General features: G+C 39.4%; 1 protein-coding gene across 1 annotated transcript in view; it reads right to left on the bottom strand.

The window, feature by feature from the left end:
* Positions 1-2,109: 2,109 nt before the first annotated feature.
* Positions 2,110-14,184, bottom strand: part of PRIM2 (DNA primase subunit 2) — a 292,588-nt gene continuing 280,513 nt past the window's right edge. The window contains exons 13-14 of the mRNA XM_082848562.1: positions 9,191-9,259; positions 2,110-2,529 (exon numbers count right to left, since the gene is read on the bottom strand). Coding sequence (XP_082704688.1) covers positions 2,308-2,529; positions 9,191-9,259 — 291 coding nt within the window. The 3' untranslated portion in view covers positions 2,110-2,307. The remainder of the gene's footprint in view (positions 2,530-9,190; positions 9,260-14,184) is intronic.

The following is a 14,184-nucleotide window of genomic DNA, read 5'->3' on the forward strand; positions in this document are numbered from 1 at the left end:
ACCTGTGAAGCATGAAAAATAAATTGCTTTTTCCAAGTCCACAAACCACCAGAAAGGCATTAATGTCTATCTTCTTACATAAACCTCTAACCCCTATCCTCTAATTTACACACTTCACAAAATATTTATATATTCTTCTGTATAATATATGACAGGAGAGCAAGCCTTATTACAAAGAAATGGAACTGATAATACAACTAATATTTAAACTAGTGTTATTTTGGAGTTTGACTAGACACAAAACATTCAAGTTCTTGAGGCTGCTAGGATAAAACAGTCAACTCAGACACATCTGCTTGCTGTCGAGGGCTCTGAGCTGTTAGCTGGTGGGCACACAGGCTTCAAGAAAGGAGAACGTGCGGCAGGAGAAAAAGAAAGCCTTGCATTGTGCCAGATATGAAATACCCTGTCCTAAGATTTCTCACTGAGCTACAGTAGTAAGACTGCTGCTTGTTTTTCCCTTCTAATACAACAGAGACCTACCTTTCTATGCTTGGCTTTCCATCACTAACTTAATTCTGTGGTTAAAACAGCCACATGAAGCACTTGTTCGTAACATTAAAAAAAAAAAAAAGGGCGTGGTTTTGCAGTCCATGGATGAAGTGGTCGGCAGTCATTAGATTCCTGCTGAGAATTATGCATGATACAAGGAATAGCAGATGGTTTCAGAAGGGAGAGATTTATAGAGGTAATTTGTAGTGGAATAACACTATTTTCTGAACTAGGTAATAATTCACAAAAGACAAGCAAAGGTTCAGATAATATCTCATTTAATTATATGTTACTAAATATTCCAAGAAATCTTTGCTCAGCAGCCTAAGATAAAAACCTGATGATTTGACATTTTTAGGTTCTGATGCTCTGACCCTGTTTAAATCCTTTTCTCATCGCTGCAGTTTCCCACAGGACTTAGAATGTAGTTCTTCTAACAGTCCAGTTCTCTGAATGCAATACAGTGTCTCATGTGATTCAAGAGGATAAAGGGCAAAAAGAGTGGATATATGTATATGTATAACTGAATCACTTTGCTGTATACCTGAAACACACACAACACTGTAAATCAACTACACTTCAATAAGAATTAAAAAAAAAAAAAAAAGAGGATAAAGGGCAAGTGCCCTTTTTCCCAGGAAAAGAGGACTGCATAGAATGGTGTTTTTACATAACCCAAGGGAGTAGGTGAGGACAGGTTACATTTCAACCTGGGTCTCCCTTCTACAAGTCCAAATCCTCTGGGTGAGTGAGCAGAGCCCACAGGGAGGAAATGTGTCAGATCAGGGCCTCTCCAGGCACACGGTGCATTAGTCACTCGCCAAGGGCAGACAGCAGGGTGCTGATCCAGTGCCCCTGGGACCAGCCACAACATCCACCAACTCCACTGCTGGCACCAAAACAGGCACTATTACAAATATGGGAATATTCACCACTGAAGCTGATGAATTTACCAAACCTACTTGGCAGTTCACAGCAACCACAGAAGCAATGAGGTATGGAAGCTAGGGGTGGAATGAAGAAACACTGCAGACTCTCCTTAGAATCTTCTCACCTTAGTGATGGGCTGTTCTCCCCGAGTGAATGGAGACGACAGTGGATAAGGAGGACCATCACTTTATATAATAAAATCCTTCTATTTGTTAACAGTATGACTGTACACATTCTGTTTCTCTTAATTCCTGAGTCACAACTCACTTCAGTAAAGTTTGCTACCACTCAAAGGGGTAAAAATTCTCCTTGCTGATGTGGAATAACCTCAAATGACCAACTCAAGAGAAAAAGGAAGAACAGTTTAAAATCTTCACTGGTGATTTGGCAATACATTGCATATTCCCAAATACCACTTTAAAAGCTGAGGTAATATCTCCTCTGTTAAGGCATAATATGACTCACAATTACACGCAGACACACTCATTATACATTTTGATATTTATTAACAGAAATGGTCTAGAAAAGGCCTGGGTCAACATAACAGTGGTAAGTGTTAAAATAAAAGCTGTTCTTAGTCGTACTGTTTCTAGGGGACTGTAACCAGTCCAGAAAGCTGTTTTATCTCCTAAAATGGGACTTAAATCACACCATTCAAGCGTTAGATTTCAAAAGAAATTCTTCCTCTTCTCTTTTGTCACAGCAAAATATACGAGGTCTTTGTTTTTACCTGCAAGGTGGCCTTCCGTGAAGCGCGTGAACGTGTGGATGGATGAAAGGGGGTCGGGTGGAGGGAGAAGGCAGACAAAAAAGAAGAAGATAAAATCGTAAAGTAGGAAATAAAAACTATTGAGGAAGACAGGCTACCAACTGCCCAAGAATCGTTCACTGAAGCAACTCCTCCAGTCCCTCCAGATCCATTTCCAGAGAGGAGTTGAGCGAGGCCAGAGCAGATGACGCATCCTTGCTTCTCTGGACACTCAGTTTGGATTGGGGTGTTTCTGGTTGGACGGATTCCTTCTTGAAGTCTTTACCTCCACTGAGGATCCGCTGGCTCTCAAAAAAGAACTGGTTTGGATGACTCAAAGAAAAGCCACAATCATCTACCTGTACAGGCAAGCAAATGTGTATAACATTAATACGTAACAAAAGTACAAATAAAGGGACGTCAAGAACCGCCCAGACCTCATTCAAAACCTACTCAATACACGAAACACAGATTCTCTTTCAAAACACTCAAACCACTGCTTACATGATTTCACTCACAGGGAGTTTCAGCCACCGCCTGACAGTTACGAATCTTGCGCTGTACGTCCAGCCCAGACCCCTTGCACTTGGCTCTGCTTCCCCACCCAACTCCTACCTGCCACCTCAGACGGCTCAAAGGCACATCCAAGCAATGCCTGGCATCTTGCTGGCCAATAAATATTTGTCTAAAAAAAAGAAAAACACGAAAAAAGGAGGGAGGATCTTTCCAGATGAGTTGGGTTTGGAAAGATGAGAGAGTGAAAAGCTGGGATAATGAGGTCCAGGGTGAATCAAGCAGCAGGATCCCAGGGGCAGGGTGAAGAGGAATGTCTAGGGAAGCAGGTAGTGCAGGTGGGCTGCTGTGAAAGGCACAGAAAGAGGGTAACAGGAAATAAGGCTGGAAAGACAGGCTGGGGCCAGACCACGGAGAGCCTTGACAACCAGGGTAAGTAGCCTAGACCTAATTTTGTAGGCATCACAGAGTCACTAAAATTCCTTAAGAAGGGAAGTGATGCGATTAAAGATATGTGTAATCTTATGGTAGATTAAAATGGATTAGCAGGGAGTTAAAAGTTACCGTCACAGTTCAGGATGAACCTTCTTAACAGGTAGACCCATAAACAGAAACAAGGTCTTTTCTAAAACTTACTTCAGAACCTCAGGATTCTCTTGATTCTCTTTAGTCACTTGTTGATACATGTTGGACCAATACTTTTTTTTCTTTTTGTGGTACGCAGGCCTCTCACTGTTGTGGTCTCTCCCTGTTGTGGCCTCTCCCTGTTGTGGCCTCTCCCGTTGCGGAGCACAGGCTCCGGACACGCAGGATCAGCGGCCATGGCTCACGGGCCCAGCCGCTCCGTGGCATGTGGGATTGTCCCGGACCGGGGCATGAACCTGTGTCCCCTGCATCAGCAGGTGGACTCTCAACCACTGCGCCACCAGGGAAGCACCAGACCAATACTTTTATAATAATTCAGTGTATAGCAGATTGATAGTGTACACACTGATTTAAGAGTTACTACTCAGATCACTAAGAACAATTTTTTACCTGCTACTTTGCTGCTTAATTTCAAAATGTTTCCTGAATGTTTTATCTAGGATTTTTTATTAACAACGGAGTCATTTGTGAACTTCTTCATTATATTGTTTTTCACCCAATTCATTAAAAAACTGGGAGGTTCAATATAAAGTTTGCATTTTACAAAGTGTTCCATGAAAAGTAAGTTTATTGCCTAGCACGTTTCAATCAGAAGACTTTATGGTTTTTATAAATAGAGAATATTAGAGATTGGAAAGATGTAGGGAATACTTTAAACTGGATCTTCTCCATGTACAGACTAGGAAAATGAGACCCAAAGAGATTTTTTACATGGTTTAGGCATAGTCATAGAGCACTAGAAACTGGATCTGTCTGAATTAGAATTCAGGCCTTTAGCTCACTTAGTTCCTCTGAAATCTGTTTTAAGAGGTTTTATGGAAAGTCAAACAAACTTACAATCATATCATTATAAATATTATTTCTAGAGATAAACTTGTCTATAAAGATTATAAAAAACACAGTGGTGTCATTTCATGCAAAAAGAAGCTAGCACCTTTTGTGATACTTAATTACATATCGGGTATTTTCTACACCTTGCTTCAAGTTGTTAAAAGTGTCAATATATCTATCACAGAAGATGACTCTGTGGATTAAAGTGAATGATTAGATTTCAGTGTGGACAAAATGAAATATGGTAATCTTTATACTATGCCTCAGTTTCCTCCCCCATGAAATGGAGGTAATAATAGCAGCTATGTCATAGGGTTGCTATGAGGAAAACCAAAGAAATAGGAGTGTAAAAAGAGTTGTTGGTTCTATGAAATCTAAATTAAATGCTTGGAAAGACTCAGGAAAGGCAAGTTACTTAAAACAAAAGAAAACAAAACCGAACTTCCCAAAAGATAGGGAGAAAGATCAGATTGCTTTGTATTATAATTAAGTTCCTTTTCCACTTTAAAGAAACCAAAACTGGAAATTGGTGATGGTGTAGTATGCATATGGTTTTTGAAAAAAAATAAAATCAAATTCCAATCCCAAACCTACATTCAAACAAAAGACCCTGCCCTTAATATCAAAAGATTAGTAAACAAATGGCATTCAAATGTTTTACCTTTAAAATGTAATGTTTAAAAAATACATTTTTTTATGACTGCCCATTTTAATTAATACTTTTATTAACCAACTAAAACAATGCCAGGGGTCTTGAAATGAGGGCCTATAACCATGGTTCTGTATGATGTCATGTTTTTCAATTTCTCTCTTAGGTCTGCAATCACCATTTCTTAACTCATTTTGTTAAGTAAGCTCATTTTACCAAACATCTATTAAGATGTCTGGTAGCATGATGAACTTATGAAGAGTTTCCTTCTGTTTACTGGATTGTTTCTTCTAGGATGGGTTCTTTCTTTTGAGTGTTTTCCTTCTTTCACTTTTATTTTTGCCTGAAGGAAGGTATCTTTCATTTTGCTCAGGAAAATAAAATTAGGGATTTTTAGGGAGGAAGGGGAGAAGCATAAACCAAATAGAATGAAAATAGATTTTACTTTAAAATTATTTAGTAAAAAGAATAGAGAAAGAGATTTACCCACATCTAAATGCAACATTTATTATTGCTTCAAAGTCAGCAGCTCTTTCCTTTACTCCTCATTAAAAAAAAAAAAAAAGGAATATTCAGTTTGCTTCATTCTAGATATGGAAATACTAAGTGAGAATTTTCACAATTTTGTCTGATATGAATCTTGTTTCTTTCCTTGCCTTTTTTCTTGTTTGGTTGCTATGGTGATGTTTTTTCTTTGTGGTTGATGATTTTTTTATTATGTTTTGTACATTTTGTTAAATAATGGGAGAGGGAAATTCTGTGATGCATCTTCATTCTGTCCTGTTATCTTGGAAGACCCACAGTACCATAAAGAGCTAAAACAAGACTGGTAGAAGAAAGAAGTAGGATGGAGCCCTGTATAAGGCTACATTATAAATTTTGGATTTCACCTGAAGAGCGATGGGGAAGGCTTTTAAAGTTTTTTTTAAAAGCAGGTTACTGAAATGATCAGGTTTTTCTGTTTTAAAGATCACCCTAGCAGCTGTGTGGAGGGGAAAGAACTGGGCCGGTGCATGGGTGCAGCTGCTGGGAAAGGAGTCAGGAAGGCACTGCAGTGAGTGACCCGCATGAGAGACGGTGGGGCTCCCGGCTCAGGGTTTTAACTGATCTCCACAATGATCCTGAGTGATGATTACAAAGCTTAAATGTACTTGGTATATACCGTTTAAGATTGCAGGAAAATGTGTGATAGATTTTAACAAGATTTTTGTAGAGATTTCTATGGTGAAAAGAGAATTATGCTCAGCTATTTGCAAAATAAGTATTCAGAATGACTCAGCGCTTAAAGAGATCTATTTCTAAAGAAACTATTTTCAATTAAAATCCAGAGTTTAATCTACACAAGGCCTAGTGTTTTCATTTACAAATGGAGTATGCCAAAAGAAAAAAAATTCACTTCAATATAAAACATTGTTCCCTAAAAATACTGAGGAAAACAGATTTCAAGCAGGCCAACTTTTGATATCTACCAAGTGAATCTCTCTCAAACATGAGCTTGGAATGAGCATGTTCTGCACACAATGACCTTCACACAAACATAGGTCTCATATTTCTGCCACAGAAAATGTGGATTTTGAAGGACTGGAAGCAATACTGTTTTACCTATGGGATGTTTGGGTTTTAATCAAGAGGTTTTGCAATGACACCTTAGAATGAGGCAGCTGGTCTTACCAAAAAAGCCATATGGAACCACTGCAGCACTGCTGTAAATGTTATCAGTTAACTGGTTCATTTTCAAAACTCTCATTAAAGTGAGTTTAATCACAGAGGCTAAAGAAAATAAACATAGGAGGTTTTTTTTGGGGGGGGAGGAGAATGGCAGCAACATGAAATAAAAATAGATTCTATTTTTAAATTAAATTAGAAAAAATAATAAGCAAAGAGACATATTCACAACAAAAAATCTATAGTGAGACATCTAGTGGATGCAAACAGCCTTTTTATTCCCTTGATTTATATGTGGCTTAAAGTAGACTACTTCTATATGTGGGAGGATTTAGACATATGTCTTTTTAATATCTTCATTAATCTAAGGCAAGTTTTAAAAATTGGCTATAGTAGTAATACTCTTGCAGGAATAATCAATAGGAGAGATGCTACAAAAGCAGATTTGAGAAATAAAAAAGCACTTCTTACTTTTTAGTGATGTCACAAACTCAGTGTTTAAATCTAATTTTCATATCTTCTCTAAAAAAAAGGTAAGAGGTTGAATAAGAGACCTCAATTTGTTAAAGTTCTGAGGCTTCTTAATTAAAAGGGTCCACAAATAATTAAGAACACATATTAAATTAAAACTCTCAAGCTGAGCAAGCAAATTAAAGAATACAGTCTACAAGGGAAAGAGTTTGCAAAGATGATGCTGAAAATACCAAAGAGATGTGGCTTATCTGTTGAGATTCCTATTCTGACAAAACTGATGAGAATTTGTTGTTTACTACTATATTGATGTTTAGTCCTTTCAACTGTGTGAAAATAAAATTTTTATGTTTTTAAATAAAAACACTATTTTCAACAGTTAGGTGTAATAGTAAGAGGACTGGACCCAGGGGCCAGACCAGACCAGGGTTCTGGCTCCAGACCTCCCACTAACTAGCTGTGGTCCCTAGGGCATCATGCAGAGTCACTAGGCCTGTTTGTTTTTCACCATAAACTATGAAGGCTGCATCATGAATCTAGACAGGAAAATACTAATGGCCTCCACAGCTGTTATTACAAATACAGTCCCAGGTTTTACAGAACAGCAGTCAGGGTTAGATCATGAGCTCTAGATGAGGTCCTCGACAGCCTGGTTCAAATTTAAGCTCCACTCCTTAGGACCTTAGGCTCTCAGCATCTCTAAGCTTTGTCATGATGGGGATGCAAATCGTGCCCAGCTGTGGTCTGCAGTGTGGACCAAAGGAGCCAGTGTGTCCAGAGCACTAACTGCTAGGCCTGGCACATGTGAAGGGTTCTGTAGGTGTTGGCTGATATTACCATTATTATTTTCATTATTATCAGTGATGTTATATTTTTGCTATGAAATATGTAAGAAATTCTGCAATTATATAACCACGAAAGAAAAGTTATTTCATGAAAACTAGAAAACGTAAAAGTGACTATAAAACTTAGCATATTGTGGGGACTTCCCTGGCAGTCCAGTGGTTAAGACTCCGTGCTTCCAATGCAGGGGGCACGGCTTCAATCCCTGGTCAGGGAACTAAGACCCCACGTGCTGTGCGGCGAGGCCAAAAAAAAAAAACTCAGCACGTCGTGGTAGCTGATGATGAATTCAATACATGCAGCATCTTTTTTGGGAAGGTCACGAATCCCTTTGAAACCTGATAAATGCTCGACTCCAAAAACGCACATATGTACTTAGAGAAAAAAATGTTTCAAGAGGTGCATGGACGTCTGGTGCATTCTTGGCTATCTTTCCTGGGTTAGGAAGCCATGAACAGGACCAGTACTTGCAAACTGGGGGTCTGTGAGCTAAGTCGACCTGCAGATGTGCTGTTGGCCTGCACACGTCCTTAAAACTTGTCAATGTGAACATCTCTAACAGCATGACTTCTTCAGTGGTGTTCATCTCAGGTAGTTTCACTTTTTTGGGTTATCATCCTGACCCCTGCAGGCCTCTGAGTTTGTGACCTACGCTTTACACCTCTCAGGACCTACTAGCAGGCCTTTTGTATAGGAGGCTGGCAAGAAAACAACCAAACACATTTCCCTGATTCTCTTGCAGCTAGGGGTCCACTGTATAACCTAGGTCGCCATGCAGATAAACACAAGACTTGAGAACTAGATTAGGGTAACGTGAGTTGGCAACCACAAGTAAAAGCATCCAGTTTTCTACAAGAAAGATGGCAAAAGCCTTTGGTTCTTCTGGACAGCTGAAGCCAGTGTTCCAGACCTACTCTGAGAACTGGTTACCTAAGGCCTGTGGGTCCAGTCCGGCCCAGAATTTGCTCTTGTAAATAAAGTTCTACTGGGACAGAAGCATGCCCACACCTTCACACACCGTCTAGGCTGCTTTTGCACGAGAGCAGCAGATGGAAGCAGCTGTGACAGGGAACACGTGGACCACAAAGCTTCAAACTTTCACGACCTGGCCCTTCACAGAAAGTTTGCCAACCCTTGGTCTTATCCCTAGCAGTGGAGTGGTGGGTGGCAGCCACAGTAAGATTTTCTCAGGATGTAGCTTCTCTTAGTTACAATATTCCTGGTTCTGTAGCATCCAAGCTTTATTCCCTGGCCCTTCTATAAGCAACCTCATACTGTGTAATAATTCCCTTTCCACTGAAAACAGCTAGAGTGGTTTCTACTGCTACAGCAAAAAATCCTAAATGAAACACAGAGTAACAAAAGACAAAGGATCAGGTTATAAAGTTTAAAAATTTACTTACATTATGTGTCATCTCAAAGAACTTCTGACAGGCTAGATGGTAATGTGTCCCTTTTACTAAATCCAAAATCTAAAATGAAGGGAAAAAAGTGAAAGAAAAATTAGAAATTAAATTTCTAAACCACTGTAGCTCCTGGTTGCCAGCCTTTTCATAATCTTCATTCCAGATAGGTAATGCATTAAATCATGTAGCATGCTGTACCCCTGCAGCCTGGACACTGTGATAATGTTGACATCATACAGTAGCTGTTTAGGTTGGCATTAAACCACTGATGACAAGAGATAGTAAGTGATCTTGCTGACCTACCAAATGTGAATTTCAGTAACCTTACCTTGACAACAAGATGAAAACAGATCCTAGTATTAAGACTTCGACAGTTATTGTCAGAATATCATATTGCAACATCTCTTCCAAAACTGTAGATATAAATCTAGTAATCTAAATGGTTGCTGCATGAAGCAATAATTATACTATTTAGATTTTTACTTTCCACATTACCAGTTTATACAGATACAGCATAAAATACAGCTGTGTGTCCATCAGAAAAATTTAATGTAAACCCGTTGGATGAGTATCTGTGGAGAGGGAATGCTTTTGCCTTCAATCAGATTTGCCCTTTTCTGAAATGAAGTTATTTCTAGTAAAGCTCAGCAGAATGTGAGAGTAAATAGTCTATTCTGACCACCTATTAGGAACATCACCCTATCTTTTGTAAATACAATTTGCTTTCCAATTCTACTTCATGTAATCTCTTCAGAACAGCACAAACTCCCATCCTTCTCAGTAGACTGCAATAACAGTTGAAATTCGTAAAGTTTTATCACCTTTATCACCTCCCCTGACAAATAAATAGAATATATATTTGGCCTGTTCATAAAACACAGTAAAATGCTGAAATTAACAGACAGCCTCAAATGAAGGAAAAAATAATTCTGGAGAAATGTTAATTTCTATCCCTTTTCAAAAGGCTGACCTTCCTATGACAAAAAGAAATGTACATGAAGTCTCAAATTCTTGCTATCCTCATTATTGAATATAGCTTACATCTTTTAACAGATACACACAAAAAATTACAGTGCAGAATGGGCATCACATTATACTGACAAGAGTATGCTTAAAAGAACTGTTTTTCTCTGTCTTATAGATTACATTTCTAAATTTCAGGTCTCATTTTATTAAATCCTACGTGAAAGACCTGTGTAAATGCCAACCAATCACAGCACCCAGGATTCTGCCTGTCTGCCTATTTGAACTGTCTACTTTTCTTGAATTATTACAGCAAAAGTGAAAAATAAATCAGTTTTAAATGAATGACTATAAACTTTTAAAATGAAGAAAGTCACAAAGTTTTTAAAGTAATTCTAACATTCTGAGCTCATATTCGCCTATGTTTTTAAACATAGATAATTCAAACTGTGCTGAGATAAACTTGCAGTTGAGTACTGGCAAACATCAGTGATACCAAGGTATGAATATCTATGAATTACAATTTTGGAGAAGCAAGGTCTTCAAACATAAACTTAAGTTTAAATGATGCCATAAATTACCTGAAGAGAAAATGAATTCACAGAAATAGACAAAAATCCCAACTGTATGGTATGTAATAAACTCCCTTTATTTAAAAACAAAACAATGAATCTAACATCTTATTCTGTGTATATACATTTCTTGTTTATATATATACACATATATGGTATATTTAGATATCTTCCTTGCAAAATAAATATGTAACATTATATATAATAATCTAATATATATGTTTGGGAAACATGCTATAAAGAAATACTTATAAGAACCATACTAATAAAAATACCTAGTTGGGTGACATACACATATACAGAAGTTATTATGGGAAATTGACAGAGAAGCCACAGAATGTGAGAAAAGCTGATGTACCTTGAAATTTTAGGTTCCATCAAAAATTTAAATCTAGATTAATCACACAACAATCCCCTCTCCACCCCATCCCCTACTCCACTCCAGAGACTAGGCTCTTCCTTAAGGAAAATCATTCACTTTTCCTCTGACATTTTTCTTCATCTTTCTAGGAAGAGTTTTTATTTGAAGTTGTCTTGCAAATTCATAAATAAATCATTTGCCTATCTATCCTTAAATAACTTCACCTATCATGTTGCAGCACATTTGAGTGGATGAAAGTTTCTGCACAGATGTAGAGGTGTAATGGGGAAAAGAAGCAACAGGGTGTTTTTCACTGGCTAGGAAAGCTGTTCAGAGGAAGATAAATTGAGTCCCAAGGAGAAGAGAGAGGGAAGAAGAAAGATAGCAACTAACAGGTCAGGGAGACAGTAAGTGAGCCAATAGGAGAAACATGAGAGAAAGACTGCTCTGAGGTGACTGGGTATTACTAGTAGGGACTGTCTTCATTTCTCAGATGAAAAAATATACCCTCTTAAAATAGGGGAGTGTGTCTGTCTAGTGTGGGCCATTTAACTGCAGAAAGAATTAAAAAATTGAAAAATCATATGCAACTGAATGATCTTGTTTTCCTTAAGAGAGTTTTTCCTTAAAAAACTTACATGTTTTAAATTAAGATAGAACTTCCCTGGTGGCGCAGTGGTTAAGAATCCACCTGCCAATGCAGGGGACATGGGTTTGAGCCCTGTTCTGGGAAGATCCCACATGCTGCGGAGCAACTAAGCCTGTGTGCCACAAATACTGAGCCTGCACTCTAGAGGCCGCGAGCCACAACTACTGAGCCCATGTGCCACAACTACTGAAGCCCACGCGCCTATAGCCCGTGCTCCGCAACAAGAGAAGCCACCGCAATGAGAAGCCCACGCACCGCAACGAAGAGTAGCTCCCGCTCACCGCAACTAGAGAAAGCCGGCATGCAGCAATGAAGACCCAATGCAGCCAAAAATAAATAAAATAAATAAAATTTTAAAAATAAATAAATAAAACACAGATAGAAAATGAGAAATATTACTAAAAAGAAATCCAACAAATAAAAATACATACTTTAGTTTCCCATTATGATCTACATTAAAGTGATACAGGAAAAGACAAGGAAGGGTCTTGGACACTGAATGAGGTTTGGTTTTCCTGAGTGGAACAGGGAGCTGCTGCAGTGCTCTAAGCACTGGAGTGAAGCGGACGACTCACATTTTCACAGGATGTTCTGCCTGCTGTGCTGGGGGCGGGGTGGAGAGTGAGCTCATTGCAAGAGTCTAGGGGACAGACGAGGGGGGCCTGGACCAGGTGCTGACAGTCTTTGTGGGGAGAAGGGGTGCAATTAGAGATAGAAGCATTTCCCACTTTGTGGCCATGGGCTGTTTTTGAAAAACAGATGTTCTATGTGATAACACTCCACAAAGGCCTGTCCCCCCATGTTCTGGAGTAAAGAACCCTCTCCCTACCCCAACTGACTTCCTAAATAAAATGCAGTAAGATGCCCACATATCAGTAGGAACTAACATGTAAAATAAATGTAAAACACCACAAATACCACTTACTAGTCGCTAGGCAATGTGATGAGTAAGAGTGTGAGGCCTCAAGCCCCGTGGAGTCAGCATCCACCCCCTGCTGACTTCAGCCTTTGCACTGGTGAGTCTGCTGTCTGCACACAGCACAACTGCAGACCACCCCTGCACCTTCTCTTCTTAAATTTTCTGATACAAACACCCCTGGCAAACACTGTATTAAGATATCCCACAGGTACGTCCATTTTGAGGATGGTGCTGGTGCCATGTGCTGATGGTTGGGTGACTCCAGGGCAGGAAAGACAAAGCTAACAATCGACAGGAAGGGAAAGGAGAAGTGGGGTGTGAGCGAGACACTAAAATGTAGTTCGTCAAACAGGAGCAAAAACCAAAATGTGGCAATGAAACACCAAAAGCCAAGAAGGACAGATGTCCAGAGGGCTGTGTAATGGAACTTGGAGTCAAAGCTTCAATTCTCTGCGATATGTCTAAACAGCCCTGGAAGAACTCAGAGACACTGAGAAGGCTGACTGCCAACTTGGCCGGGCTGACCAGGGAGGGGTCTACAGTAACGTCTGAAACGCATGACAGCTGTGATCACTAAGCCATCCTTCCTTCCTGAAATTCAGGGTCTTAGGAAGAGTTGGTCTCATTCAGAATTTAAATTTTTTGTGTAGTCGTAATTCAAGTGACCTTTTTTTAAAGTGCTAAGTTTTAACAGAAGAGTCTGTGTCCCTGGGCTGTGGACAGATATGCCGGACTCATAGCCAGATGACTGTGAGCTTGAAGAGATGTTAGGTTCAACCAGAAGTGGTATGCTTTTCTTTGAAGCTGTAATTTTTCTTTTATGTTTTCTCAAGAATGAAGAAATACTGGATGTGGTAATATTTTACGATGTATCAATGTTGAACTTACCTACCTAACCATGTTTTTTAAAATATGCTTTGCTTGGGGGGCAGGGGTGCATAGCTAGTTAGTTCATAATGTGCGTGTTTACATATATTTTTTGTGTTAGTCATATATTGAATATGACATTAAAATTTTTTTAAGAAAAAACACTTTGTAGAAAACCCAGAATGAGGAAATAGGCAGTAGTGCTTTTGGACAGTGTTTGTCTTGCCAGCAGAGGTCCTGAAGGGCCAGCTCCCCAAGGCTGGGGGCTCAGAGGCAAGACTGGCCAAAAGGAGGGTTCGAAAGAGAACCGGAGAGACAAACACATATACACAGAGTGGAAAACTCTACAAGAAGAAGGAATATACGGAGATAAGAGAAGATAAATAGGATGGTGAAAGAAGCAGGTGGGAGGAAAGTGTAGAAAGCCCAAGAAATGTGGTCAGTGAGACAGAGCCACTCTGCATGGCCCGTAGATGTCACCACGCAGCCCGCAGCTGTGCTCACCCAGCAAGGACACAAACCCCCTCCAGCCCCCACGGTCCTTCTGGAAGAGCCACAGCACACCACAGTTTCCTCGTGAACCAGCATTAATACCAAACTAACAGTTCTTTAAGGAGGAAAGCAAATCAAGTGCCAATTCCGATTCCTAAGCTAGAAGTT

This window comes from Leucopleurus acutus (assembly GCF_964270905.1).
Source record: "Leucopleurus acutus genome assembly, chromosome: 10".
NCBI classification, from domain to species: Eukaryota; Metazoa; Chordata; class Mammalia; order Artiodactyla; family Delphinidae; genus Leucopleurus; species Leucopleurus acutus.